The sequence below is a fragment of the Nipponia nippon genome, unplaced genomic scaffold (genome assembly GCF_047370975.1).
Source record: "Nipponia nippon isolate SJK-2023a ecotype South Korea unplaced genomic scaffold, ASM4737097v1 scaffold_14, whole genome shotgun sequence".
NCBI lineage: Eukaryota > Metazoa > Chordata > Aves > Pelecaniformes > Threskiornithidae > Nipponia > Nipponia nippon.
Genome location: NW_028262330.1, coordinates 6,151,262 through 6,178,984, shown reverse-complemented (window position 1 = coordinate 6,178,984; position 27,723 = coordinate 6,151,262). Strand labels below are relative to the sequence as shown.

Below are 27,723 nucleotides of genomic sequence, written 5' to 3'. Positions count from 1 at the left end.
AGGGCAGAGGAGGGCGGGCAGGGAGGGCAGAGGAGGGCAGGGTGGGCAGGGGAGGGCAGGCAGGGTGGGCAGAGGGCAGAGGAGGGCAGGGGAGGGCAGGCAGGGTGGGCAGAGGGCAGAGGAGGGGAGGGGAGGGCAGGCAGGGTGGGCAGAGGGCAGAGGAGGGCAGGGTGGGCAGAGGGGAGAGGAGGGCAGAGGAGGGCAGGGTGGGTGGGCAGGGGAGGGCGGGCAGGGCGGGCAGAGCCGGGCTGTCCCCGCCCCGGCCCCGCAGAGCCGCCCCACGCGGGGCGGGGCGCAGCCGGTGCGCTGGGTCCGGCGGCGGAGCCGCGCCGGGAGCGGCGGGTGCGCGGAGCCGAGCGGTGCGGAGCGGTGCGGTGCGGAGCGGCGGGCGCTGCCGGTGCCTCCCCGCTGCCCGCCGGGCCGGGCCGGGCCGGGCCGGGGCGCGGCGGCGGGAGCAGGTGAGCGGCGGGGCCGCACCGGGTGCCCCCGGGGGGCTGCAGCGGCGGGGAGCGGAGGGTTGGGGACCCGAGCTCAACGTCCACGGGAGCCGTCCGCGCTCGGGGTGCCCGTCCCGGCTCGGGTCGTGGCCGGGACGGAGAGGGGCTGGCACCCCGCCGGCAGGCAAGGCAAGGGAAAAGGTTTTCCCCCTGCGCTCAGTGCGCCGGGCGTCAGTCGCACCCACCGGGGACTCACCGGTTGGATTTGGGGAGTCTCAAGGACTCCGGTATCGCCGGAGCCAGGAGGAGCTGTGGTGTGTCCAAGGCAGCCTGCTCCGCACCGCACGGGCTCCGGAGGGGAGAGCGGGAGGTGGTTTGGGGAAAGCCCCTCCAGGGAGCATCTCCCCCACGGAGCTTGGTAGCAGGATGGGCAAATCCTCCCCAGGAATCCCTTCATTTCTATTTATTCTCTGATTTCTAGAATCTTCTCCTCTATCCCCAGAGCAAGGGAAGATGACATCTCGGCTCCTCTGAACCAGCAGTGCCCAGGGACCAGCAGAGCAATGGAACTGGAATACGAGCTGCCCAACGCCACGGCGTTCTGGTTCTCCCCAGCTTCCCCCTTCGACAACTTCTCCTTGGAGGCACCCACCAATGCATCGCAGAACGCCACAGGCCAGCACTTCGACCTGACCAGCAACGCCATCCTCACCTTCATCTACTTCGTGGTCTGCATCATAGGGCTGTGCGGCAACACGCTGGTGATATACGTCATCCTTCGGTATGCCAAGATGAAGACCATCACCAACATCTACATCCTCAACCTGGCCATCGCAGACGAGCTGTTCATGCTCGGTCTGCCATTCCTGGCCATGCAGGTCGCCCTGGTTCACTGGCCCTTTGGCAAAGCCATCTGCAGAATTGTCATGACGGTGGATGGGATCAACCAGTTCACCAGTATCTTCTGCTTGACGGTTATGAGCGTTGACCGATACCTGGCTGTTGTCCATCCCATTAAATCTGCCAAGTGGAGGCGGCCCAGGACAGCCAAAATGATCAATGTGGCCGTTTGGGGCGTCTCCCTGTTGGTGATCATGCCCATCATGATTTATGCTGGGGTGCAGCATAATCACGGCAGGAGTAGCTGCACCATCATCTGGCCAGGAGAGTCAGGCGCCTGGTACACGGGCTTCATCATCTACGCCTTCATCTTGGGCTTCCTGGTGCCTCTCACCATTATCTGCCTTTGCTACTTGTTCATCATTATCAAAGTCAAGTCCTCGGGCATCAGAGTGGGCTCCTCCAAGAGGAAAAAGTCCGAGAAGAAAGTCACCAGGATGGTCTCCATTGTGGTCGCTGTCTTCATCTTCTGCTGGCTCCCCTTCTACATCTTTAACGTCTCCTCGGTCTCCGTCCTGATCGTGCCCACGCCTGTCCTCAAAGGCATGTTCGACTTTGTGGTGGTCCTCAGTTACGCCAACAGCTGCGCCAACCCCATCCTTTATGCCTTCTTGTCCGACAACTTCAAGAAGAGCTTTCAGAACGTCCTCTGCCTGGTGAAGGTCAGCGGCATGGATGAGGCGGACCGGAGTGACAGCAAGCAGGACAAATCCAGGCTCAACGAGACCACAGAAACCCAAAGGACCCTGCTCAATGGTGACCTGCAGACAAGCATCTGAGATGACAGCGGGGTTGTCCTTCCTTCGCTCTCCTCTCCCCACTTGCTCCCAACTGGCAGTGGCACGTACGGAGTCGGGGCGGGAGAGCCAGCTTAGGGGATGGCGGTGTGCGCACCGATGGGCGGCGGGGGTCCTCGGCTGGGTTCCTCCTGAGCTGCTGGCGGGTTGGCTTTCAAGCGCTGGGAAGGATAGGGTTCAAGAGGAGCTGCCTCGCCAGGAAAACAAAGACAACTTGTAGCAATGAAGCGCATTTAAACACCAAAGTGCCACCGTGGGCCACAGCCATTGCTGGGGCGGCTCCGCTGGCTTCCCCAGTGTTACCCTCGGGGATGGTTGGCTTTGGGTGCTGTGCCCCAGAACGGGTGCTCACACGCAGGCAGACATGCGGTGGGGTGACCTCAGGAGGAGCCGAGGCCACGGGTGTGTGCCAAGACGTGTGCCACCACGGAGATGCGCTGTATTATAGCCAAGACCCGGGGGGAGCTCTCCAGAGAGTCCAAGCACGCTCCCGCAGTCACCCTCCCCGAGGAGACAAGGATATTTGGGGTTGCATTTTGCCCGGCTTATAAGTTACTCCATCGCCTCCCTGCTGCTGTTTGACTGCATCGTTTGCAACAGCCGCCCTGCCCTGAGGTGGCACGCCAGGACCAGGACGGAGGCGTCCGTCCCGTGGGAAGCAGCTCTGCCGCCTCGGCAGCCCCTCTGGTCCCACCACCCTCCTACCCTGCCTCCTCCAGCCCCACCATCTCCCGCTGCAGGAGAGCCCCTTCCCTCCTCCCGCCGTGACGTCACCTGCTCACAGGTTTTCTCCTCGGGTGGGGGATTTCCCCCTTTTCCCTCCCCAGTAGCCACTGCCCCTCCTGCCACCCGCATCTGCTCACGGTCCATCCCGGGCTGCGCTGGCAGCCGACACCACTGCTCTCCCCGGCGAGCCGCGGCCGGGCTGGCTGAGCAGCCACAGCACCATCGCCCGGCACCAGTCCCTGGTGGGAAATCCTTGGAAGCATTTAAACAGCAGCAAATCAGCGGGGGTTTGGAGCACCCTGGCACAGGCTGCGGCTCATCCCACTGCCGATGGCTCCTGCACCTGCGTGAGACCTGGGCTTGTCCTGGCCCAGCCGCAGCTCCGAGGATGGCTGGGGCTGGGGCTGCCGGCCCCACGGCGCGCGGTGAGCGAGCATCGACCGAACACCAGTGACGCCTGCCCTGCTCCTTCCAGGCAAGTCACGCCGGAGGAGGGGGTGATGGAGAGGATGGGGGACGGTGGGGGGGGGGGGCTGGGGACTTGGCCCTGACCCTCGTCCGAGCCGAAGGGTCCAGGCAGAGCAGGCGACAGGGCTTCCAGCACCAAGCCGTGAGGATGAGCAGGGCAGCACGCATCCAGCTCCCCCCGTCCCTCTCCTGCACCGCAGCGCGGGAAAGGGGGGGGACACAGGGTGTAGTCCACAGTGCGGGGGGGTGGCATGTCTAAGACCACCTTGGAGCGATGGGCTCTGCCCCAGCCCCTCCAGCTCAGCGCACAGACCCAGGGCTCAGGAGCCCTGACCGCCTGCTCCTGCCCCGGCGAAGCCGCCCTCCTCGGCCAGCGCAGCCGGAGCAGAGGGAAAGCCCAGGGGAGAGGGAGAAGTGTGGTCTTCCTGCCAGAGCACCCGGAGCCGTTTCTGTGCCAGAGGCCGGACTCTGCTGACAGGCTCTTGCTCCAGAGCTGAGCCGTGGGACCGCAGTGGTTTAGGTGGAGAAAACAGCCCAGTCTCATTCACCTTCCCCTTCCCCATCCCACCCTGGCATCCCCGCACCAGACGCGGAGCCTTCACCTTGCGCTACAAGTGATGCGGGAGGCGAGGATGAGCGTTGCCCACAAGGTGCCACCCACTTTGGGGTGCTGCCTTGTTCAACCGCGCACCCCCACTCGATTCTCCGGGAGCACCAGCTCTAGGAGAAGTTTTTCCCTGCCTCTGCCTGGCCCCTGCAGTGAGTCCCTGCCCGGGGCATCACACGCATTCAGCTGTGCCACCCCAGCACCCCGCCAGCCCCCCAAAAAGACCTCAGAGCCAGGCTCGATGTCTGCTCCCTGGCACAGCTCCGTCGGACACTGGCTCCAGCATGGCAGCACCGGCACTGGGGACACTGCGACGCAGGGCTCAGGGGCTTTCTGCAGGGCAAAGCAGAGCATTGTCAGCATTTATTTGCTTTCAACCACTTACCGCTCCTCCGAGGAACCCGTGTCTGCCTTCAAAGCACTCAGAGGCACCACATGGGCTCAGCGCTGAGCTGCCTGTGCCGGGCTGTGCAGGCAGCCACTCGCCGAGTGCATCCCTGCACCGGCTTCGTTAAGTAAACCCAAACCCGGGCTCTGAGACAGCGCTGGCTGCCCTGCTGATGCTGCAGGAATTAAAGCACGAGCAGCATGTCACACGACAGTGAAATATTGGATGGTGATTGCTGGGCCCTCTGTTAGGATAAGGCTTCGGTGTCATAGCTGGAGCGATGCGTCAGCGGGGCTTTGGATATTTCATATTTGGTGGGCGGTGAAGGAGTTATTTGTGTGGAAAGCAGGGGAGGCGGTGGGGAGGGGGTGCGCTGAGCCCCCTGCCCGTCACAGGAGCTGATGCTCGCATGCCCCAGCACTCACCCGCAGCGGGGCCAGACCCAGCCCTGCCAGCGGCCGGCTGCGCCCTGGTCCTGTCCGTGCAAGCCCTGCCGCCAACACCCCGACCGATGGTGGGGCAGGATGCCTGTTCCTGCCTGCACGCCCACGGGAGTCTCCAGCAGGAGCATCTCCTCTCTGTGCTGGTTTAATGTTGAAAATACAGAAAGCCTGGCTTTCTAGCCCTGGGAAGGAGCCGTGCCCAGCACTGCATGTGCCCAGGTCAGCTTTGTCCTGGCAAAACCCCCCAGGCAGTGAGGTTTCGGGCAGCTCAGAGCTGTGATTTCAACCCCATTTGCACCCAGGGGCTCTCTTGGGCTGGGGACAGCAGGGCTGCAGGTGAGGGGCGAGGGGCGCGGGGTGCTGCCACCGGTGTCCCTAAGGCCACCAAGGTGGGACACTGCAGGGCAGGAGCATGAGGCGGCTCCCGGAGGCTGCCGGGGCACCCCAGGGCCGCCCTGCCGCAGCTCACCCCCCAGGAAAGCGAAATGTGCCACCTCGGTCGAGCAAGCAGGGGAGGGAGCCGCAGCCCAACGCTTGCAGTAAACCCAGCAAAATAAAACCTTCTGCTGGTTCACTGATGACTAATAAACAGCAGCACCATTGCTGCTGCGAGTAACAAAGTTTTCCCTCCCAGCCACTTGATTTTAGTGGGAACTTGACCTCATATTGGATCTGCTCTGAAAAGCCTCGCAGGGCTGCTGGCAGCGTAATGAGAAATCTCTCCCGGTTATTGCAGAGCGAATAGGCTGATCCTGCAAGTGCCTGAGTGGCTCCACTGCTACTTCACACGCAGCCTGTCCCCGGGCCGGCGAGATTAATTACAGCTCCTGCCCGCCCGGCTGGAGCAGCAGGAGCAGGTTTGTCACAAATCGGGGGCGATGGGAGCAGAGAGCTGTGTCTCCCATGGAGCTCCCCTGCACTCCAGGAGCACGGATCTGGCCTTGTGCTCCTCAGAGCGGGGCTGGGGCTGATGGCTTTGCTGCACGGCTGCAGGTGCAACGGTGCTGCCTCGGCTGGGGCTGTCACCAGCAGCGGGGCTGTCACCGGGGGTGTTTGCAGTGCAAACACTCTCTCTCGCAAGAGACTGCCAGTCCCAGCACCTGTGTGGTTCCCCCAAAGCCCGTGAGAAACCAACTCCCCTTCCCCTCCCTGCCACTGGCCTCCCCCTGCGCAGACGAGGAACCCCAGCAAAGCCGAGGGGTGGCTCCGCAGCTCTCCCGAGCCCCCGCGGGATTGACCTGCATGGAAGCATCCTCACTGTCCCCGCTTCCTCAGCCCTCAGGGGCCGTGGGCACAAAGCCTGGTGCTGTGGCTGGGCATCGCCCCGGGGCACGCTTCCGACCGTGGCCACCTCGGACCAAGCCTGGCTCCTGGTGCTCGATAGCCAAACCCCGCTCTGATGGGCAGCGAGAGGCTGGGTTTGGACCTGAAGCCTTCCTGCTGCATCTCTACAGCTCCTCATATCGGCACCAGAGCTTCCTTGGACTTCTTTAAAATAACGATCTCCTAATGAACCACACAGTCATGTCTCTGGAGGGCTTCGTGACTCTCCATCCCGATGGGAAGAGCCTCGTCTTTGATGGAGACTTCACGGAGAGGTCCCTTCTCTCCCAGACCTGCACAGATGCAGGCAGCCTCATGGGCAGCCATGCAGCCAGCAACCCCCAGCCAGCTCCATCCCCTGCAACGAGAGCTCCCAGGCTCTGGATCCCTGCGGCTGCTTTAGAGCAGGGCTCGGCTCTCCCATCGCTGGGGGTTGTTTCAGCCCTTGCTGTGAACAAGCTGATTTCAAACTGCACAGGGAGAGTCTCCATCATCCATCCCCTCTGCCGGGGCTGCACCGGCCGCACGCCCTGCCCAGAGCTGCTCAAAGGGGGAATCGCCAGCAAGGCGCGAGCAAAGGGCACAGCAGACCCCAAACCAGCCTTCCCGCTACTGGGTCTGAAACGAGAGCTGCCGCTTCCCAACCCAAGGACACCTCTGCCCTTCCCTGACAGCCTCTGGCCCCCAGCCACACACCCGTGCCTCGTGACTGATTTCATCCCGCTCCCTGCTTGCTCCAGGACCCGGACTGCAAAAAAACAGGGCAGAAGGACAGCCAGGCTCCAGCTGAGATTCGGGGGAACCTGCCTCGAGCCGTGTCCTGACCAGAAGGAGACGAGGGATGCCCCAGCCATCCTACCCCACACTGCGCGGCCAGGAGGAGGGAAGGGCTGGGTGATTGTACATATGTGTATATACTGGACATGCCAGCAAAGGGTTTCGTTATACTGACACTGTAGAGACACTCTGCAGCCTCTGTTTTGCTGTGGCTGCTGCAGCAGCTCCTCCCTGTGCACGCAGGAGCGAGTCGGACCGAGCCCCTCAGGGTCCCTTGGCTCCCCCTCGCCCTCCCCGCGTGCCATGGGGCTGGTGGCACCGTGCACAAGCCGGGAGGGACCGCGGAGGCTGCTCCCACATTGACAGGCGACTTCTGCAGGGCAAGGGAAGGCGAGCTTTAGTCTCTACTAAACGCAAGAGCCCTTCCTTGCCAAGCCGGGGCTGTAGCGATCCGGGGGTCATCCCCCCCGGCAGCACCACACCACGCTGCGCACCTCCTGTACATACACTCCCTATATCTATAGCTGTGCTCTGTATAGTGTGCGTGGGTCTGCCGTACGGCACATTGTGACTGGAACGTGCCAGAGAGCGTTTCTCTGCTTTAAGTCTTGCTTTCCTTCATAGCAATTGTTTCTCGGTGTCTCGGTGTGGAACTAAGCCTTCCCACAGCAAAGGCTCCCGACTGCCACGGTCTGTGCCACGGGGAGGGAGTCGCGGATGGGGGTGGGAGGGAAGTAAAAGAGTTTTCCTACAGTTTCTGACTCTGTGTGCGTGTATCAGAGCCGGGTGGGAGCAGTGGGGTATAACCGGCTTGGATTCTTCCCCAGGAGAAGAGGCACCAACCCTGGTGTCCCACCAAGGGATGACTTGCACTCAGGCCTTCTCCAAAAACCAGTTCTTCCCCACATCCATCTCCCCGTTGGTGAGCAACACAGCCAGTTCTTCACCCGCGGGGTGGTCTCAGCTTTGGAGGGTGCATGCGTTTGCCCAATAAACCCACCAGATCGCTCCCTGGGCGGCACAAAGCAGGGCCCTGAGGTACAGGCACGTCTGTGCCAGCATCAGCCCCTAGACTAGATGGGTCACAGATGAAGCACAACCACAAATGGCTCTTCAAGTACAAGGGGTCGCAGAAACTCAGTCTGAAGAGCTGGACGGGAGAAGCTTCTCTTGCCAAGATGGCAACACCTCCGGGTGGGTTTTGATGAGATCAGGGCATGGAAAGCGCGGGAGGTTCAATCTGCTGGAGGAACCAGCGCGGGGACGGGGTGTGAACGCACGGGTGCCTGTGCTTGGAGAAGAGGTACATTACCGGGGAGGCACACGGCTGTAAAGAAATTGGCTCTGCTATAAACTGAAAGCGTGGCTCTGACCAGCAGCACAGGCCAGCTTTGCCACCCACAGCTTCCATGCAAATAAAGCCCCAAAACACCTGTGATTTTTTCCTTTTTCCCCGCAATTTGCAGCACAAACGGGGCTTATAGGATTCGAATACCACCTCTCCCAGCAAAGCCCCAACAGCCTCTCCCCCAAGACCCCGCGCTCTCGTTACGCCAGTGTCCGCTGCGGAGCTGGATGCCCTCCCGCCCGGCCCAGGCGAGCAGCCCCGCGGCAGCCCGGAGATCCACCCCTGGCAGGGGAGCAGCGGAGCTGGGGCAAGATTTTCCTCTGGGAACGAGCCTGGGAAGGAAAGCCATCGCCACGCTTGTTGCTACACCGCGCCGTAGCCGGCTGAGTCAGCGTTAGGTGCTAAAGAGGAACCTTGGCTCCGGGGAGCTCTTCTGGTCAGATTTATATATAACTATACGTACGCACAAGTACGTACGCAGAGAGTACGTACTCTGGGTTTCCGTCAGAAAATATTAAGTCTTTGCACGAAGGCTGGTACGAAAAAGGCAATAACCGCCCGGGGAAGATTTTGCAAACAAAAACCAGAGCGTGCTGATTGCGTTCTGCCTCCGCAGGCTGAAAATACGCGAGGTGAGGGAAAGTGTAGGCATTGCGAGTTGGAGCTCCGTAAAAGAAGAGAGGGGGAAATAAAACGTTATCCCGTGGGGCCTTTTGGTTTCCAGTGGGTGCGTTCCAGCTGGGCCCCCCCGGCCCGCTCCCACCCAGCGTGGTTTTGTGAAACCTGAGCAAAAGGTGCACTAGTTTTTTTTTTTTTTAATTAAAGCCACATCAGAGGGTGGTTTTGGCTGAAAGCGTTTTTTTGAGGGGAAAAAAAAAATCTTGGTGCGCAGAGCAGGGCCGTGGGAGGGGAACCTCGGCGCACCCCGACCGCAGCCTCCCGGGGTGTGTGGAGAGAGAGCGGCACCCGCAGGACGCGCTAACCGGCCCATTTCCCTGGGAAACGGACAAAAAAAAATTAAAAAAGCAAACAAACAAACAAAAAATAATCAAAAAGAAATCGGTGTTTTCACCACCCCCGCAGCGCCGGGCCGCGTCGCCATGGCAACGGCGCCCGGGGCGCGGCTCTGCCCTGCACAAAGATGGCGGCGCCCCGCCCCGCCGCCAGCCCGGAAGCGCCCTCCCCTTCCCGTCGCAAAGATGGCGGCGGCGGCGTCATCCACGTCAGCGCCGTCCCGGTTGCGGGCAGGGGCGGACATGGCGGCGCGGGGCGCCGAGGCCGAGGCGCTCTTCGAGGCGCACACGGCGGCCGAGCTGCGGGCGGTGGAGCGGCGGCTGCGGGCCGGCATCGAGCAGAAGCGGGAGGAACTGCGACAGATGGTGGGCGAGCGGTACCGCGACCTGATCGAAGCGGCCGACACCATCGCCGAGATGCGCCTCAGCGCCGAGCGCCTCCTGGGCGCCGTGCGGGGCCTGCAGCGGGGCGGCGCGGCCCGGCCCGGCCCGGCGGCGCCGGTGAGGGGGGCGAGGGGCTGCGGCGGGGCGGGGGGCGGCCCCGGAGCCCCCCTTGACTCCCTCTTTTCCCCCTTCCAGGCTCGGCCGCCGGCTCAGGAGAGCTTCTACCGGGCGGCGGCGCAGCTGAAGCTGCTGCTGGACGTGCCCGAGAAGGTGTGGGGGGCCGTGGAGGCCGGCCGGTACCTGCCCGCCGCCCGGCTCCACCTGCTCGGCGGCCACCTCCGCCGCCAGCTGCAGCTCGACGCGCCCCGCGCCAGCCCCATCCTCGCCCGCTTCCCCATCCTCCTGCGGCAAGTGGCCGCCGCCAGCCACCTCAGGTGGGCTAGCGTGCGGCTGCGGCGGGCTCCTCGGTGGCCGCTGGGAAGAAATGTTGTATGAGGAGGGTGGTGGGACGCTTTTCCAGGGATGCCCCGTCATCGGGAGTGGTCGGGGTCAGGTTGGATGGGCTTGGAGCAAGCTGGCCTAGTGGAAGATGGCCCTGCCGGTGGCAGTGGGGTTGGACTGGATGATCTTTGAAGGTCCCTTCCAACCCAAACCATTCTGTGAGCCTATGACCCGAGGCCCCAGTGCTGGCCCAAGGCTCTCGCTGCCAGCCACCCTGCCCCGTGGAGCAAGAACGCCTCACCCAGTCCCATAGCACCCAGACAGCCCTGCTTCTGCCTGAGGAAAATAACATCCTTGCTTGGTGGGTTGTCACATAACCACACCTGAATGTCAAGCACCAAGACTGGTGACTGTCCACCTCATTCCCTTGCCAGATCCACCATCCTGCAGGACAGCAAGGCCCTGCTGAAGAGCCAGACCATGTCGGACCAGGCGGTGGCAGAAGCCCTGTGTGCCATCATGCTCCTGGAGGACAGCTCTCCACGCCAGGCCCTCACCGACTTCCTTCTGGCCAGGAAGCTGGCCATTCAGCAACTGCTCAACCAGCCGCACCACGGTCAGTATGACGGGCTGCCTCCTTTTTAAAGTCAGGGTAGCCCTCTTCGCTTCATCTCGCTCTTGCCCCGCAGAAGAGCTAGTGAGTGAGTCCCATAAAGCTCACGACGGTGGGGGCGCAACCGCATTGCGCTACCGCTGGCAGCGTTTTGCCACAGCAGCAAAATGCTGCAAAAATTTAACAGTGCTCAGGGTCTTAAGCCAAGCACATCTGTAATGGGGAAGCAAGTGGTGCCTGGGGCTGAGTCCTTTGCCCTCCAGCCCTTCCCTAGAAGGTTTAACTAAAACCACAGGTCTTGAAATGCAGGGCTGCTCACACCTCTGTTGAAGGGGCTGCCTCAGCTGAAAGGCTTTTCTCTGCAGGTGCAGGTATAAAAGCTCAGGTCTGTTCACTGGTGGAGCTGCTGACCACTACCCTGTACCAGGCTCATGCTCTTTTCTATACCATGCCTGAAGGGATGCCGCCAGATCCAGCCCTGCCCTGCGGCTTGCTCTTCTCGACCCTGGAGAGCACCACAGGCCAGCACCCCACAGGTGAGTGCCCAGGCGGCATTTGGCCACTGCCTGCCCGGGTTTGCAGGCAGGAGGCCACCCCCGTGCTGGGCTGATTCCTCCCAACCCCATGTGCTTCTAGGGAGAGGTGGGGTCCTGGAGGATGAGGTGAAGCTGAGCAGCTGGTTCAGGTACCTCCCGGAGTCCGTGGTGGAGTTCCGGCCAGCCCTGCGCACCCTGGCACACCCCATCAGCCAGGACTACCTCAGAGACACGCTGCAGAAGTGGATCGCCATGTGAGTGTGACAGCGTCCCCCTTTGCAGGACTCTCCCAAGCACCACAAGGCCTCTCTGCCAAGGCAGCAGCACAAACCAAACCCGAGCTCGCCTACATCCTCACTCGCTCCAGCCAGGCTGCGCCTTCTGCTGGCCTCTTGCCCAGCATCCCCTCTCCCCAGCAGTAAAGCAGCCAGAGACGGCACAGCACCGTCCTAACAGCCAGGCTGTAACAGACCACCTGGGCTGCACAGCAGTACTTGTCTAGAGCTGCTTTACGCTGCCATAACCACCAGCAAACGAGCACAGAGTAAATGAGAAGAAAATCCTTACCTGGCTCATTCAGCTCCTGCTCCAGCACCTCTTTCCTCCTCGCTGCTCTTCCCTGGGCTGTGTGGGGGCAGCCAGACCCCTGTTATAGAGTTGCCAGCTCCACCCCTTCCCACCACGCCTTGCCCTGCAGATGGGGGCAGCCTGGCAGCCCTGCCTGCCCCTTAGCAGCCTCCTCAGTCCTCTCTCGTCATCCGATGGAGCCCACTGGCCCTGCTGCCAGCTGCAGCCCCCCATGATGTGCTCGCTGGCCATGGGATGTTTCCGCAGCAGCCCCCCCCAGAGCCCCCCCAGCCTGCTGGCATTCCTGGGGTGCAGTGCTCCTGGTTTCCATGCCCGCCAGAGCCCAGGGTTCCAGCTGGTGGGCACACGGCTTTCCTGTGGGGCCCCAGTGTGGGATCCAGGGCCCAGCTGCCTCAGTGAGAGGCAGAGGTACTCTCAGCCCCCCAGGTGATTCTGCAGGCAGGGCCTCTTACCGAGAGGTTAAGAATTCCCCCACCTTGATGTAGCCGATGTCCTCTCCTGCCTTCCCCGGGGCTGTGTCTGAGCAAGTCAGACTGAAGTGAAACACTTCCTTCAGGTGCAGTGACGACATCAGGGCCGGGGTCAGCAACCTGCTCGTCTACGTGAAGAGCATGAAAGGCCTCGCGGGGATTCGCGACGCCGTGTGGGAGCTGCTCACGAGCGAGTCCATAAGCCAGAACTGGGAGGCGGTGTGCCGTCGCCTTTTGGACAAGCCTGCTTCCTTCTGGGAGGACCTGCTGCAGCAGCTGTTCCTGGACAGGCTAGAGGTGGGCGCTCTGCCGCGGCGATTCGCGGGGAGCCTTGCTCTGTGCCCTCTCTTCTTGTCTCAAACAGTGGCGCCTGTTAGCAGCACTGACTGTGTATTTTAAGTGCTAGGTGGCAGGAGGCACATGTAAAAGGTGCTTTTTTTTCTTCCTGGTTCTATTCCAGACACTGACCAAAGAAGGGTTTGACTCCATCTCAGGCAGCTCCAAACAGCTTCTCACCTTAGCCCTGCAGGAAATTGAAGTCAAATCCGGCACCTCTGCCCTGAGCAAGCAGATCCAGTTTGAACACAACGTGACCCTGTTCCTGTGGTCAGAGAGCTCCGGCGACCTGCCTTCCAACGCCGCTTGGGTCAACGTGGCAAACCGCGGCCAGTTCGCTAAGAGCGGCCTGTCCATGAAGGCCCAGGCGCTGACGCCATGCGTGCAGAGCTTCTGCTCGGCTCTGGACTCAAAGCTGAAGGCCAGGTTGGACGATCTCCTGTCCTACCTTCCCGCAGACTCCTCGGCCGCCAAGGAGGCCGCTCCCGCAGTGCAGCCGCGCTCTGCCTTCGACCGCTACGCCGATGCCGGCACGGTGGAGGGGCTGCTCCGCGATCACTGCGTCGCCTGCATCCACCATGTGCTGAGCTGCATGCGCGAAGAGCTCCAGAGCGCCCAGAGCCTGCTGGGGGGGCAGGCAGACACTCCCAGCGATGCCAGACTCAATGCTGTCCTCTTCATGGCGAGACTCTGCCAGTCCCTGTCCGAGCTCTGCCCTCACCTGAAGCAGTGTATCCTGGGCCAGTCGGGCAGCGCCGAGACAGCGCTGAAGGAAACACGCTCCACCAAGAAGCTGGGGAAGGGGAAAGCCCAGGAAGTGTCCCCCATGCAGGCCAAGTGGCAGGGGGTGAAGGCAGAGCTCCTGCAGCAGAGCCTGTTTGCTTACCAGATCTGGAGCTCAGCTGTCACCAAAGTAAGGAGCTGCTTCTCTCGTCACAGCTGCTTCCTGCGTGGGTTTCGCTCACTCAGCTCCTTGCGGTCAGCGCTGCTGCTCCTGAGCCGGCTGCCGCGCTGCTGCCGCGCTGCTCAGTCAGCCAGCAGGGAGAGGAGGCAGCAGCAGCTCGGAGGTGGCATCCAGCGGGATGGTCTCCATAAGATTCACTTTGGGGGGAGCGGGGGGACGTGGGAGGTCGGACTCTCTGCAGGCAGAAGCAGGCTGCCCATCCTTTGGTGCTCCCGTTAGAGCTGTCTGTGACTGGGTGCTTTTGTGTTTTGTGCTCTAGGGTCTGGTTCAGTGCTTTACCCGCACGTTGCTGCTAGACACAGCTGGCTCTGTCTTGGCCACAGCCACCAACTGGGATGAAATTGAAATTCAGGAGGAGACTGAGTCTGGAAACAGCGTAACATCGAAGATCCGGCTGCCTGTGCAGGTACGAGAAACGTTCTCTCGGTAAACACAGAGAAAAAGTCTGCTGGGAGGAGAAAAGTGCTGGTTTCCAAAACCACTGCTTTGTCAAATGGTGCTGACTTGCTGTGGAGTTTGCTTGGTGTTATAAGCAGAGGGCAAACTCTCCAGTACTCTTCTTTGCTCTTTGAGATACTCACCTCCTGAAGATAGAGGTCAGAGGAAGGAAATTAGATAGTTGCTGCTGTATATTCAAATGAATAAGATTGGCCCAGATCCTGTAAAACCAAGCCAAAGAAGGACTTATGCCTGGTTTATACACAGAGGCGCCCAGGAGAGAGATGTCATGGAAACTGGATGCACTGAAGGACAGGGCTGCACCAGTGGGACTGTGCAAAGCCTAAGAGAACCGAGGCCTGCAGCTTTCCTTAGGCATGGTGGTGGTGCAGGAGTGACACTTGGTGACAAAGCATGTGGTGATCGCATGGAGGGAGAGGAGAGCCAGGGCGAGATTGAGTTCCGTGTTTGCACAGCATGGGAGGGGCTGGACAGGGCAATGGTCTTTTGTAGTGAACTTTTATAAGGTGAATTTTGTTGATGCTGAAGGAAAAAGCAGCCGGATGAGAGCTCAGGATAGCTGGGAGGCCCAGGAGAAGAGCGCGGGAGTAGTGGATGGTCAGAGCAGGGTCAGTGGTGGCAGAAGAGGCACAACAAGCATTTCTGTTCTGACTACAGTCAGGTGAATACCTCTGGTAAAAGTACTTGTGGGATTTTGAGGACTGCTATAACCAAAAGTCTGGTGCGCCAGTAAATAAAAACCCGTGAGATACTTGAGCCATGCTACGGGGGCAGGTAGGTCTCAGCAGCAGAGCTTTGTGGTTGCTGAGGAAGTAGGAAGCCCACATCACGAGAACTGAAACAATGTTGTGCCGCTGATAAAGCTAACGTAGCTTACAGACCACGTGAAAATAACACTGTTTTCTTAAACAGCCGTCCTGGTATGTCCAGTGCCTCCTCTTCAGCCTGTGCCAAGAGGTGAACCGGGTCGGTGGTCACACTCTTCCGAAAGTCACCTTGCAGGAGCTGCTGAGGACCTGCATGGCAGAAGTGCTTGCTGCCTATGAAAAGCTCATGGAAGAGAAGCAGGAGAAGGTACGTGAGTAGGATCCGCCCTTGCCCCAGTTGGCATGGGACGGGAGGGTCACTGGGCATACGGCGATGCGTACGCTCCTGTCCCTCGGAACAGAAAATGTCCGCCTGTAAGAGGCGGAAAGGGTGAGTACATTCTTCCCCTGCCTCCCCAAAAATGAGGCAAAAAGGGATCAGACACCAGACTGCATGCTCAGAACAGTTCAGTTAGGTTGGTTGTTTCTTGGTGCTGGTGTTTTTAAATGTTTCCCCCTAAGCAGTCCTTTGACAGCCCACTCTCAGCGTGAGTGAAGAGCCCTCTTCCTGACTGTCCTCTTTGCAGAAAGCAGGCACCTTCCCCATGACCCAGAACAGAGCTCTGCAGTTGCTCTACGATCTGCGGTACCTGAGTATCATCTTGACGGTGAAGAGCGAGGAAGCAAAAACCAGCAGGATCAAGCACGACTCCGGGTGCGGTGCAGTTCCGGGGTTCAGATACTAGCGGTAGTTTGTGGGGCTTTAAAACGGTTTAAACCGACGTCGTTAGTGGCTGTCAGGAGAATGCCTGCAGGAGTGGTGCCTGTGGGCCGCACGGGAGAAGGGCAGCGCGGCCTCTAAGCTCTGACATCTTCACCTATGCTAAGCTCATCCTCAAAACATAGGAGGGGTGGGATTCTGCAGCTCAGAGCTCGGCGACAGCGGGCTGGTCCCACCTGCTTGCACACACAGCGTGTCCGTACGGCGGCAGGGATACCATCCGAGGGTGCCCCTGGAGAGAACAGTTAAGCTCCCACCCAAGAGTTAAAACCTTGTCTCGAGAACTGAGGTATCTCTCTGAGAAGTACCGCAGGGAGAAGGTTCCTCTGCAACAGCAGATGTTGTAGACTGTGTAATAGCTGAAACCCTTTAGGCAGCTGCTGTTCTGCTGAGCAATTCCCGTTTTGCTCAGTCACCTCTTAGGGGAAAGTCCCTCGCTGTTTCTAGAGGGACGGGTGAAACTGCCTGGTTGGCGTCAGCAGCCATCGCGAGGATGGGACCCTGATGGGACTCTGCTCTGCTTGTAGGCTTGAGAAGGTGACCGACTTCCTGGAGGGACACATAGATCCCTTTGACTTGGACGTTTTTACTCCACACTTGAACAGCAACCTTAATCGCCTGGTTCAGCGAACCTCCGTAAGTTCAAGGAAAAAGAAAGGGACGGATCAGGAAGCAGGGCTGCAAAACACGTTTTGAAGGGCAGCCGGGGTGGCTTTATAAACTGCTTAATGCCTAAAGATAACTACTGGCCTTACTCAGAAATGGGAAGAGGGTTTAATGCCAGCTGAAGAGAAGAGGAGCTTGCTGAGCTGGCTGCACAGCACAACCGTGCATGGAGTTGGCTGAACTTTATCTAACAGGATTCACTGGAGCCTGTGTAATGCTAATTGGGTTAAGTGGTGCTGAAGGAGGCCTAGAACTCAACTACAGCAATAACGAGCGGCGCCAATTAAAAGCAAGAGTTAGAGGAGGAAGGGAGACTTCGTGTTCAAAGTTAAAACCAATCACAAGTGGTGTGCCAATAGACTCACCAGCAATGTATTGCGTGGTCAGCTCTGCAGCTGCCCCCAAATACAAACAGCTCCTTCGTGCCTTCTAGGTTCTCTTCGGCTTGCTGACCGGGACAGAAAACCAGTACACGAGCAGGAGCAGTGCTCTGAGCTCCCAGGAGCTCCACAACATCTTGCCGTTAGCGTCCAGTCAGATCAGGTAAGGGACTCAGCTCTTCTGTGCGTTCTCATGGGTCTAGAATTGCTGCTCCCCTGTGACCGGCCGCATTTCTTTCTTCCGTCTCTTAAGATTTGGACTTCTGCCGCTGAGTATGTCGAGCTCGCGAAAGAGCAAGTCTGCTACCAGGAGCACAGAAAGAGTTCAGGTTGGTCAAACTGAGCCGTACTAACTTTTTGCCAGTGCTTATTCTCCCACCAACACTAGAGCTTGTGGGGAAAGAAGAAAGTAGCCAAACAGTTAATATTTAACCTGATTTTTATTTTCGGTAAAATGAGAGAACCATTACGGCAACACAGCGTGAGATGGTTTGGATTTCCCCTTGACCCTCAAAAAAACCCAAACCCTGATGGCCCCTGTATTTTTGGGGCCCACTGCTCTGTGGTAAAACATAGGCAATAACCACCGTGAGAACGCAGTGAGGATTTAACACAGATGAGGCATTTTGAGATCAATCCATAAAAGACAATTCATTTAAAGATGGCTGCAAGAAACGTTGAAGGATACTAGCTAATTATTTGAACTCCTTTCCAGTGCGATGCTGACCCTTAACTCCCGACGAAGCCTGGCTTGGGTATTTAAGCCTGTGTGAACAGAGTGGCTTGCTTCTCTTGCAAAGGCTCTGTGTTGTCCTGTTTCTGAGTTTTATCAGTAGACAACCATTATGTTGCTACATTTCCCCAAGTTTAAAACATCTGCTTAAATGGAATTCTCGATGCTGAGGATTGAAAGAGCCAAAGAATACCTCACCGCAACAGGAAGTGGTAATTAGTAATCTGTTTCCTTTAGCTATTATTAACCCAATAATCCGTCTGTGGTGACGGCTTTTCAACTGGGACAGAAGAGTAAAGGTCTGGTTTTATCAGAGCAGAGTGTTACTTGAGATGCTGATGTTTACTCCGCAACTCCTGTTCTTCATTAGTCAGAAGCATTAAGGACCAGATGTAGCATAAGGGTTGTTTAAAAGCCCAAAGCTTCGCAATAAAGGTATTCTTTACCTCTTACACCTCAGCTGTAGTAGAGAGTAGAAGTGTGCAGTGATGTTTGGCTCGCTCCTACCACTCCCCTCGCCTGCTGTGGTGGCACACGTATGTCCTGCGCTAGCCACACTTCTCAGAATCCCTGACAGATGCTCGCTCCTTTCATGCTAAAACAGTTCAGGAGAGGTTAAAATCCATAGTTACTCTATGAAGAAGAGCTCTCTGCAAGGGCAACAGCTGTACTTCTACCATGCTGTTATCCCCTTGCTCTGAGAGCAACAGCCCCTTCCCTGCAGTTCAGAATGATTTTTTTGAGCATTGAATGACACCCGAAAAGTTACCCGTTGCTCACAACAGCAAGGCACTGTGCTTCTGCCACTCAGAACTGCCTCTGTCTGCCTGTCACTAACCGCTAGGAGCGACACCGCTTAGGTTGTAGTTCAAGCTCAAGTTGCCTGGGAAGAGCTGTTCTGCTGTAGTCTACGCCTCCTTGCAGCTACTGTAGATGAGGGTATGGAGTAAGTCAAAGGTATGCTGTAATAGTTACTGATGCTTTTGTTTTTAAAAACTAACAGGTTCCACCTCCTGTACTCACAAGAGCAGAAGATGAGGCATCGCGCCCTGGCTCTTTGTTCAGGCAGTTTGTAACCGAGGAGGAAGACACAGCTGCACCGTCTCTCTTCAAGCTGGGATGGCTTTCTGGCATGACCAAGTGACGCAATAAAAAAAATGAAAAGTTTGCCTGTGTATTCGTCTTCACCGAGATCGCGCTCTCCCCTTGGCAGGAAGCGGTGACACCTCTGCTGGTATTGTCAGAAGAGAAGTACTTTTCCATCCTTTGCCAGATCGTAGCATGCCCCTTAAACCAGGCACAGGTCAGGATTGTCCTTGCCCTCTGGCTGCTGGAACAGAGGTGTAGCTACTCTTTCACCTCCTGTTCTTCAGAAGTCGTTAACATTAAGGTCAAATTAAAGAAAAAACAAAAAACTACACGCTGTAACAGAAAACAAAACATTTCACAGATAGAAATGGGTATTGGAGCAATGTAAGACTCCTCTCCTTCTTCAAAAGCCCCTCCCCAGGCTACTCTCTACTTGTCTCCATAGGCACCACAAAAAACTCTCCAAGCAAACCCAGCGGGCACCTGACGTTTCGGCTACAGCTGCCTATGCTTTCCTGGTTCAGTTTCACATTTTCAGTACTGCAGCAGCAAAGATCAAGACAGAGAAGGCTCATCGCACACAGAGCTGGGTGGAAAGTTTGCAGCTGGGGCAGTCCTAAGGGATTCCAGAGACGGCACCTATTCTTACTGTCGTCTTAACTCTTAATGCTCAAAAGAATTATGTTGCCAAATAAATTTTTTACTAGTTTATTGAAATTAAAAAAGACTTATAAAACTGAAGATGAACGTTTGAGAGAACTTTACATAAAGCAACAAATTGCTAACAAACAGATTAGGCAGTCGATTGGAATTGGACATTTTGCAATCCTAGAACACAGATGTGGACTCCTCAGTCTCCTCTTGACACGTACTTTATAACCACCCCGAAAAGAATCCTATAAAAATTGCTTCAAAGCCCCTTTTGCATTGCAATAGTGCAGCAAACCACAAGTAAACAATTTCCTGTTAACCTGTTATTTCAAATATAGACTGAAAAGGCAACAGGCGTTTTGTGCAATTCCATTTTAACAAACTTTTAAGTTGAAATATCAAATCTACACAGTGCTGTCCCTTCACAGAAGGCGGGGAACTGCTGGTTCATCATGTAGGAAGGCGTCCCCGGCTCTGTAAGCTGTGAAAGTGTGCCTCCTTCAGGATCTGGTTGATGTGGAAGTAAGGACCTTGGCTTAGTGCAGACTGCTCATGGAAGGACTGAGAGGAGACAGGACTGGATCCCGCAATTACCGGGTTTAGGCTGGTTTCTGCACTGCACGCTCTGTCAGGGCTGTTGATGCTACTGCTACTACAGCTGCTGCTGCTGCTGCCGCTATCGCTGCTGGAGGACTGAGACAAAGAGAAGGTTAACAGCAAAATCACACAGTCTTCTCTCCTGTCCATAATGAAACACCTCAGTTAAGCAAACAATCTTTACAGTAAGTCCCTCCCTTCCAGATTTTCAGGCTCACGTTCAGCCTGATGGACTAATGTAAATCCACCAAATGCTTTCTTGGCATTCATAGCTTCCGTTATCGCCAACACATGAAAAGCGTCAGAGCTGCAGGGACGAGCAAGCCTTCGCCCAGAGGTTCGCTGACCTCCGGTACATTGGATTTCAATCTTTCGGTTTTAGGCCCACCAGCTCTGCCCCCATGACCCACGTTAGCACTAGTGAAGTTTGCTGAATTCATCCGAGAATTGGAAAATAAAGAACATTCCTACTGAACTGCATGTGTCAGTAAAGGCAGGCAGGGCATGAGGAGAAGTTTATCACTTCTGTTCTAGCAGACATTTTCGGTAAGCACCATGCAAAGCATTTTCCTACAAGTCAATCTTTCTAAAATGAGATCTGAAGCATCCAAAGCAACAAGCTGTTAAAAACAAACACAACATGATACCCATTTTAAGTCTTTGAACACCTTGACATACACACAACTACTCTTCTCCCAGTTAAGTACTGGGGAGGCAATGTTAACTGGTAGTTTTCCATAACAATTTACTTGACACGACAGTGAAATAGCGACAGGCATCAAAGACATGCAGAAAAGAGAACTCATGATTTAGGTGGCATAGAGGACAGGGCTCATTTGCCAGCATTTAGAATAAACACATCTCATGATAATGATTGGAAGAGCATTAGCCATCATTTTCAGTGTTTCAAAGACATAAAACTGTTTGGTTTACACCATTTTAAGGGCTGCTAATGAAAGGTTCCATTAGTTACAGCTGAAATATTTCATTACTGTGCGATATGCTGTTCAGGGCAACACTGCAAATATTTAGGTGCTTAAGAATCAGAGAATGGCTACTTTGCCATCCCATAAGAAATAAATTCACAAAAGCAGCCAGTGTAAGTAGCTACAACTAAAAAAAAAAAACAACCTACATTTTTCTAAGTATTAAACTAAAACCACAGAAGTCAAAGCTTGGTGGCCACAGCTGAGGAAGACAAATTTAAAGAAGTCCACAGTAATTTAAGTCAGCACCACATCCAGAAGGCCTCACTTTGGAGTAAATCTGAAGAATGGTGCAAACTGCACTTGACACGTCTGTCAACGAGCAGTGAGAAAGGCCCAGGAAGGCACTGTGTGAGTATTTGAGGTGGACCGCATCTCAATGCCAACTGGAAACCCCACGGCACTGATTCCACAATCGATTGTGACAATTCAACCATATACGTTGCCTTGTTTTGCTAAGCACCAAAAATGCTTCAGTTCTGTTGTAGTACAGCAAGCAAGACAATGGCACCGAGGCTGCACCCGTGCTGGCGTGTTAGGTTCAGCTAGCAAGGAGAAAACAACAGAACACGTGTGAAGTCATTCTTGAGGAAGCAGCAGATGTATCTACATGAGCAACCAGCTCCTCTTCCTAATGCTGCTAACGCTAGAGAGGGAGACAACACCAGAAGGACAGAGAGGAGCCACGAAATGGTGCTTGCTAGCCCATCTCATTTTGCATAGAAGCACAAATATTGAAATGCAATGCTGTTACGCTGAACAAGTCACAGCAGCCTTGGAGAGAAACCCACCGCACAGGACACTTTGTTTCCTTTTAGTCTGTGTTCCTTACTGTTTTTCGTTACAGCCACCTTCTGAAAATCAAGGCAAAAATCAAAATGAGAACCTAGTATTACTTACTGCTAAAGTTTCACATCTTAAACATTTTAGAGCTGTTAGTAATGATTATTTTATGCATGTCTAATTTTTTTAAAACCGAGATAGTGTCCTGGGACGTGCTTCCTACATCTAAGGCTGTTGACAGATCTGGTTTGTCAGACCCTCTTTATTTCCATTTCTCTAATGCAAAAATTCACTAGCACGTGAAGCCCATTTATTGCCCAAATCATGTCAAAGACCTACCATTTCCCCAGGCTGTGGTGCACATTCTGTTACGCATTTGGACTACAATTAGACAAAAAAAGAATCCTTAAAGTCATCATGTCAGCAATGACAGGCATCTACACAATGCAACAAAGTTTTAAGCGAAAGGGCAAAGGAAAGTAGCCCCATGAAAGCTTATGAGCACTTTAAGTATCAAAAGGACATCGTCACAGTTTACCTGACTCATTAGCCCCTCTTAACATCACACTGAGTAGCTACAGAAGTTTTAAATAATTTTCAAACAAATGTCCTGTTAAATGTATTAGTCTTCCCATCTGTAATGTAGCATCTCAATCATTCATGACAGCCATTCAGGCCCTGCTGCTCTCAAAAATCTTTCAAGATGAGTTTAACAGAGGCATAATCTGGTTTTAATTAGAATTTAAGACCAGCCCTTCCTCAACAGTGTAATACTGTAGAGTGGCATAGCTGTAACGCTAGACAAAAACTTTGATTAGAGAGAAGCAACTGCTGCTGTGCGTCAGCAATCTCCACAGATAAAACAGCGGTATTTCTAAGCTCTGGGGAATCCTGTCATCGATCAGAGTAACAAAGAGGAACCACAAGATGAGGTTTTACAGAAGAAAGCTATTCAGGAAGGAAAAGAGCTAGTCAGAACACTGCAGACTCCCTTCCTTCCCAGGGAAAATCAGAGCAAAGGGCTTTGCATTGGTGATTCCCCAGGTTGCAGAGCACAACTGCAGATTCTCAGAATTCCCGTGAGCGGCTGCTTGCAGCCGGGCCTCTCAGAGGATCCACTGCAACGCTGCCTAACTTCACGTACAGGACAGCAATGACAGGAGAGTAGGAAGGGCTTTTGCTGAATTTATAAGCAAGTACAAGGGAAAACAACGCAGCTAACCTCCTGGGAAACGGAGGACAGGCTGATCAGGAAGTGAAATGCGGTGGGAAATGCTCTGCTTTGCTAATGTTTAACGTTTGCTGTAGTTCTAGTCTAGCATTTTCGTCATGTGCCTGTTCACGGACTGAACTGCAAAGCAGAAGTTTACTGTCGTCCTCAGGGTGGCTGTCACCTGGGAGCGTGGGAATGGTTTGTTCCAGGAGCAGGAATTGCACATCGGTATAGCAATTTGCCGAGAAGTAGTGCTGACAGAGATTGAAGAGAATCTGTTTCCCTGCTGTAAATGTCAGTTGGAGTCAAGGATGCTGTCTACCCTGGATGAAAGGACAATCTAGTGGGAGAAAACAGCGATATCCTTTTGCATCAAATCTAGCTCGTGAGCAGATTTGTCCCTCAAACTGAAGGACAACATCACAGAACAGCCCACGTTTGACCTGCCTCTAAGAAAAAAAAATCTCCCTTCATCTTACACATGTTGCTGTCAGCTATGAAGAGTAAGACAAAAAAAATTTGAGAGAGATCCTGACAGAGGCCAAGTTCAGGTTTAGTCATACGGCTGCCTGATTTTCATACTGAGGTTATGTTCTCAAGTAAAGCACAGTCTGTAACAGAAAACGGTCAACTTCCAACTGAAGGAAGGCAAAAGGAATCAGTAGTTTAGCTAATGTTTCACAAAAAGCAGGTGTGCCTATGCCCTCAGATGAAAAGCCATTCTCTCCTCATGTACTCTTTGAAGTTACAAATTGCCCTCACAGGGACAGCTTCTCTCCTAATTCAGTATCCTAAAGCTAGTGAGGATTTGTAATCAGCCAGAGCTGGCTTTGCAAATGGCAAAGTATCAGGAAACTAAATAAAAGTATTACAAATGGCCAAGAATTTCAAAGTGACATCAATCGGAAGCACTTGTGCACTATAAGCACAAGAATTTCTCCATTTGGCACAGGAAGTCCTTAAAGAAACATTCAAATAATACTGATTTAATCTCATGGCTTGAATTTCTGGGCATGTTTAATTCAGTGGTCCAACATTACAAGAAAACAAGTGAAGAAAAAAAAAAAGCTCTATTCATCAGTAGACGACATTGTGGATTTTGTTCCCTCGAGAAAGAGAACATTGATTTTTGTAAAACTGTGTCCAGCAGGCGCATTCCTCCACTTCAGTGTCAACAGTAAGAGATTCTCCTTGCCTGCACATCAGGGTTTAATGTGTTAAAAACATACTTTTACAACACAAGTGCATGCATGAAGCAGGAGTCTTAATGTTAGCTTCAGCAACTGAACTCTGCACTGATTTCGCTGGTGGCGGGGCAGGCAGTTCATGCCCATGCTGTTCACTTGCAGGCACCCCAAACAAAACAGCCGTTAAGGACAGAGTTAAGGTCATCCACTCTTGTGTGGCGACTACAAGACTATTTCCATTTCTGCATTTTAGCGGCTTTGCCCAGTCAAACGCCAAGTGTTTATACAACAAGCAAAGGTGCTTCTGCCACTCACCATGAAGGTTTTTCCTGATATTCTTAATTTCATTACTCCTACTTCAATCCCTCGTTCCACACTAAATTCTTCCTCCTCCCGCCACAAAGCTCGTTTAGCCATTAACTACTCTACAAACGAAGAGGTGTTTAACCTGTTGGACAAGTGATTCAGTGTCAGATGGCAAGCAACTATTTATGGTTCTACCCGTTATACCCGAGAAGCAAAAACTACTTCATCGCAGCAAGTCTTACTTCTGGCAACACAGCAATACAGGAACATTTTTTGTCACAGTGAGTTCCTTCGTGATGAACACCTCGGCTCTTAACAGCATTTTCCAGACAATATCACTGACTATCGCATCAGCTACGTGTCAAGGTGTACTGGTCGAAAGAAAGTCTCCCTCACAGAAGGATCGGGGGGATACAGAGCTTTGTATCATTTTAAATGTAAGTATACGTTTGAAGCCATTACCATATGATAAAAGACATGTTGCTCAAAGTTACATAGCACAAAACATTTTCTGTAGTCAAAGTACAGTTAATAGTTCAATATAACTGCAGTAGTTTGTAATTACTCATTACAGCCAATCTTCGGAGTGAGAGGGCTGAACAAAAACCTTAAAAGAAATCCATTTCATTAACTTCCAGGGACACAAACCAGGAGGGAGCCTCTGCTCTGCACGCTCTTTTCCATGAACATTTTGCAACAGAACTACATTGCTAATTAGAAATGCATACAGTGAATTTTCAGATGATTAATACAGGCAACAATTCAGGAGATCTGGCAGCAGTTTGGAAATCAGCATTTTTTAAAAAAAGAAATCTCATAGCTAGCAAATTGCACCATCCTCAAACACCTGTCATGTGAGCGATGAGAGAAAAACAGACAGTTTATCCCACGTCCAGCAAAAGATCATGGCAAATACGTGCAGAAACCCAATAGTTTGAGTTCAAGTATTTTAGCTGTGAACAAGCAAGTCTGGCTTAAACTGACGAGCTCTATCAGAGCATTTTTTAAACATCAGATAAGCACTGCTGCTTGCAACAGGCACTTTGTGTATCACGCTAGTTGGAATGCTTTTTTGACTTTCTACCACAAATAATCACGTTACTGTAAGTAAACGCAAAGTTGGAAGAGCAGATGGCCAGGCAAAGTGACCACGCGCACTTGTAATCCACCCTAGTCATCTCCTCGGTTCTGGTTACGTTACACCTCATTTCGGACAACAAAAGTCAAAGTGGCAGCAAATGCTTTTCTTGTATCTTCACGTGGGTGCTACACATCAGTATTTGAAATATATTAACAGAAATATTCAGGCCAAAGATAAGCAGGTTCACTGGAAAACATGCTGATTTCCAAACCATGTTTTACAGATTTCAATCTCTGAAGTACGTAACAGAGTCAAGCCTCATGACCTCGTACACAAAGCAAAAAAAAGTGTTCTCATTAACTACTCTCCATGAATAAAATTTCACAGAATATTCCAACCGTTATTTAAATTCAGCATTAAAGGAAACTGAATTTGCCCAAGAAGGCTCTCACCTCAGTGTCCCAAGAGTCCTGAAGGACAGTATTCCTGGTACTACGTTTTGTCTGGGGAACGTGACCGTCATCTTCATTGCCATTCCGTCTCCTCTTCCTGAAGAAAGTTCAGGGAGAAAGGAGAAAAAAAAAAATATTATCAGCTTACTGATATACCTTCTGTTTTGCTCTCTAAAGGCAACTCTACAAAAAAAGTGGGAAAACTTGATAAATTAATGAAGAATGGATATAAACCTCTGATGGGCTGTGGACTTTCATATTCTCTTTTTAGCTGTTCTCTACAGAATAGAGAGGAAACTATCATATTTCTCACAAAGTAGCCAAGCTGACATTTTTATATCAGTTTAATGGACATGGACTCACACCTGCCATTAAACCCAGCACTGAGCATCTTTCTAAATAAACTCATTTGACGATTCTCAGCCTTGCAACTGCTCTCAGTACTCAGGCACGTCTAAAAATAAGCCTGGGACTTTGAATGACATCTGACAGGCTGAGAAAAGCACCCGGGAAGAGTGGCAGTGACCACACTTTCAATAAATACCCAATTACGTCCACCTTGCTTACATGAGTCTGCAGTTAGTGCCTATGACGACTTTCTTTAGTCTCTCCTGAGCAATATTATTTTCCATGCAGAAAGTTTTGTCAGAAAACACCCCACGGAAGACAAATCCTTCCCTGTTTCTGATGTATTTGCCATCCTCTTACGACATCAACGCTGCTTCGCAGCAGCTGACCAACAACAGCAACCTAGAATCCCTGCGAACTGACATCTCTCACTGTCCGCAGAATTTTAATACTAATATAATTTTTCCAACCATACAAATGCCAGAGGTCAACCAGGTCCTCAGCATGCTGGGCACTATCCAAAATATAGGATGGAGCTGTTTTGGTGGCTAAAAATTCATACATACTCAAATGAGTCAAAACAGACTCAAGTGAGGTATTTCGAACTGAATCTTTTCTTCCAGACAAGCTTCAGCAGCAGACTCAGCTGCCAGTATTTGGTCCACGCCTACAGACCAGGCGCTGCCTCCCAGCAATCCCATCCCTGGGATGCCCGCAGCACTCTCAACCGTTGTCTGCCACCGTCCCTCTCCTAGGACCACTCTTCTTAGAAGAGGCGTTCCCCGCCTCGCTCCACAGCTGTGTTGCCTCTAGATTCCTCCTTTTCCTAATGCCTGCAGCCCACAAGCAAACTTAACGCCTCCATCCCCCACGGCCTACCCTGCCCCCGGGCACGCACAGCACAGCCCAGCTCCTACCCGCTTCACGGTTCCTCCTGTTTCTCCCCCACCCAGACAAGACCTGCCTCCTCCCCTTCCCCACCAAGCCGAGAAATGTCCCCCCAGCACACCGGAGACCCCCATATTCTCTGCATTCCCTACGCCCCTTTGATCTCCCGAACGCAGCCAACCGCCCCCCCCCCCCCAGCTACACCTTTAACGTTCACCGCCGCCACAAACTCCAGTTTAACGCCTTCCAGAGACGAGAGGGCCGCTCCTCGCCTCTCCCCCCATCCCTCCTCCCCCTCGCAGCTCCCCCCCCCCGCGCACCCTCCTGCTCAAGCCAACCTCTCCGGGGCAATGTGAGCCACCCCCGCTCCCCCGGTCGCCACATACCCCCTTACACCCCAAAAGCTCTCCTCTCCGGTGCCTGAGGGGCTGTCCCCAGCAGGCCGAGCCCCTGTCCCTCGCCCCGGGCCCCCTCCCCAACCACCGCCTCCCCTCAGGCCGCGCTCCCCTCCCCCACCCCGGTTCGTCCCCCACCTCTGTCTCGCTCCCCGCTCGCTCGGCAGCGGCTGCCGGCAGCTCATGGCGGGCTGGGCTGAGCTCTGCGAGGCGGGAATGGGCAAGGCGAGAAGCTGCTGGCCGGGGCGGTGCGGCCTGGCCCGGCGCGGCCCGCCGCCCACCGCTGAGGAGAGGCGTCCCCCGCTCGGCTCCAACCGCCGCTTCCGGCGTCCCCGCCTCCTGCGCATGCGCAACGCCCTCCCC

General features: G+C 54.3%; 4 protein-coding genes across 11 annotated transcripts in view; 2 read left to right on the top strand and 2 right to left on the bottom strand.

Moving 5' to 3' along the window:
- Window positions 1-12,336, bottom strand: part of SLC39A11 (solute carrier family 39 member 11) — a 117,121-nt gene extending 104,785 nt beyond the window's left edge. The window contains exons 1-2 of the mRNA XM_087750878.1: window positions 11,769-12,336; window positions 4,161-4,268 (exon numbers count right to left, since the gene is read on the bottom strand). Coding sequence (XP_087607004.1) covers window positions 4,161-4,268; window positions 11,769-11,777 — 117 coding nt within the window. The 5' untranslated portion in view covers window positions 11,778-12,336. The remainder of the gene's footprint in view (window positions 1-4,160; window positions 4,269-11,768) is intronic.
- Window positions 353-5,636, top strand: SSTR2 (somatostatin receptor 2). Of its 2 annotated transcripts, none has more exons than XM_087750879.1 (3): window positions 353-458; window positions 919-3,335; window positions 5,503-5,636. In XM_087750879.1, exon 2 carries the CDS (start codon window positions 1,001-1,003, stop codon window positions 2,114-2,116), a length of 1,116 nt encoding a protein of 371 aa, XP_087607005.1. In that variant the 5' UTR covers window positions 353-458; window positions 919-1,000; the 3' UTR covers window positions 2,117-3,335; window positions 5,503-5,636. The 2 variants fall into 2 exon arrangements, with proteins under 2 accessions (XP_087607005.1, XP_087607006.1); XM_087750880.1 differs by having other exon boundaries at window positions 378-458; window positions 940-3,335.
- COG1 (component of oligomeric golgi complex 1) lies at window positions 9,414-18,551 on the top strand. 4 transcript variants are annotated; one of them, XR_015703243.1, is made up of 15 exons: window positions 9,471-9,728; window positions 9,807-10,045; window positions 10,487-10,668; window positions 11,031-11,201; window positions 11,302-11,455; window positions 12,346-12,556; window positions 12,720-13,508; window positions 13,819-13,965; window positions 14,931-15,092; window positions 15,412-15,539; window positions 16,133-16,241; window positions 16,705-16,814; window positions 16,905-16,980; window positions 17,367-17,596; window positions 18,388-18,551. XR_015703243.1 is itself a non-coding variant. In XM_087750875.1 (15 exons), the coding sequence occupies exons 1-14, from the start codon at window positions 9,471-9,473 to the stop codon at window positions 17,382-17,384; spliced, it is 2,754 nt and encodes a 917-aa protein (XP_087607001.1). In that variant the 3' UTR covers window positions 17,385-17,406; window positions 18,388-18,551. The 4 variants fall into 4 exon arrangements, 3 of the variants coding, with proteins under 3 accessions (XP_087606999.1, XP_087607001.1, XP_087607000.1); XM_087750875.1 differs by having other exon boundaries at window positions 17,367-17,406; XM_087750873.1 differs by lacking the exon at window positions 17,367-17,596 and having other exon boundaries at window positions 9,414-9,728.
- A 614-nt stretch (window positions 18,552-19,165) lies between these two features.
- VCF1 (VCP nuclear cofactor family member 1) lies at window positions 19,166-27,716 on the bottom strand. Of its 4 annotated transcripts, XM_087750890.1 has the most exons (5): window positions 27,499-27,716; window positions 25,730-25,826; window positions 21,830-21,871; window positions 21,499-21,561; window positions 19,166-19,817 (listed from the first exon to the last, which is right to left on the bottom strand). In XM_087750890.1, the coding sequence occupies exons 1-5, from the start codon at window positions 27,705-27,707 to the stop codon at window positions 19,575-19,577; spliced, it is 654 nt and encodes a 217-aa protein (XP_087607016.1). In that variant the 5' UTR covers window positions 27,708-27,716; the 3' UTR covers window positions 19,166-19,574. The 4 variants fall into 4 exon arrangements, with proteins under 4 accessions (XP_087607016.1, XP_087607013.1, XP_087607012.1 ...); XM_087750887.1 differs by lacking the exon at window positions 21,499-21,561; XM_087750886.1 differs by lacking the exon at window positions 21,830-21,871 and having other exon boundaries at window positions 27,499-27,712.
- Between the last annotated feature and the right edge of the window lie 7 nt (window positions 27,717-27,723).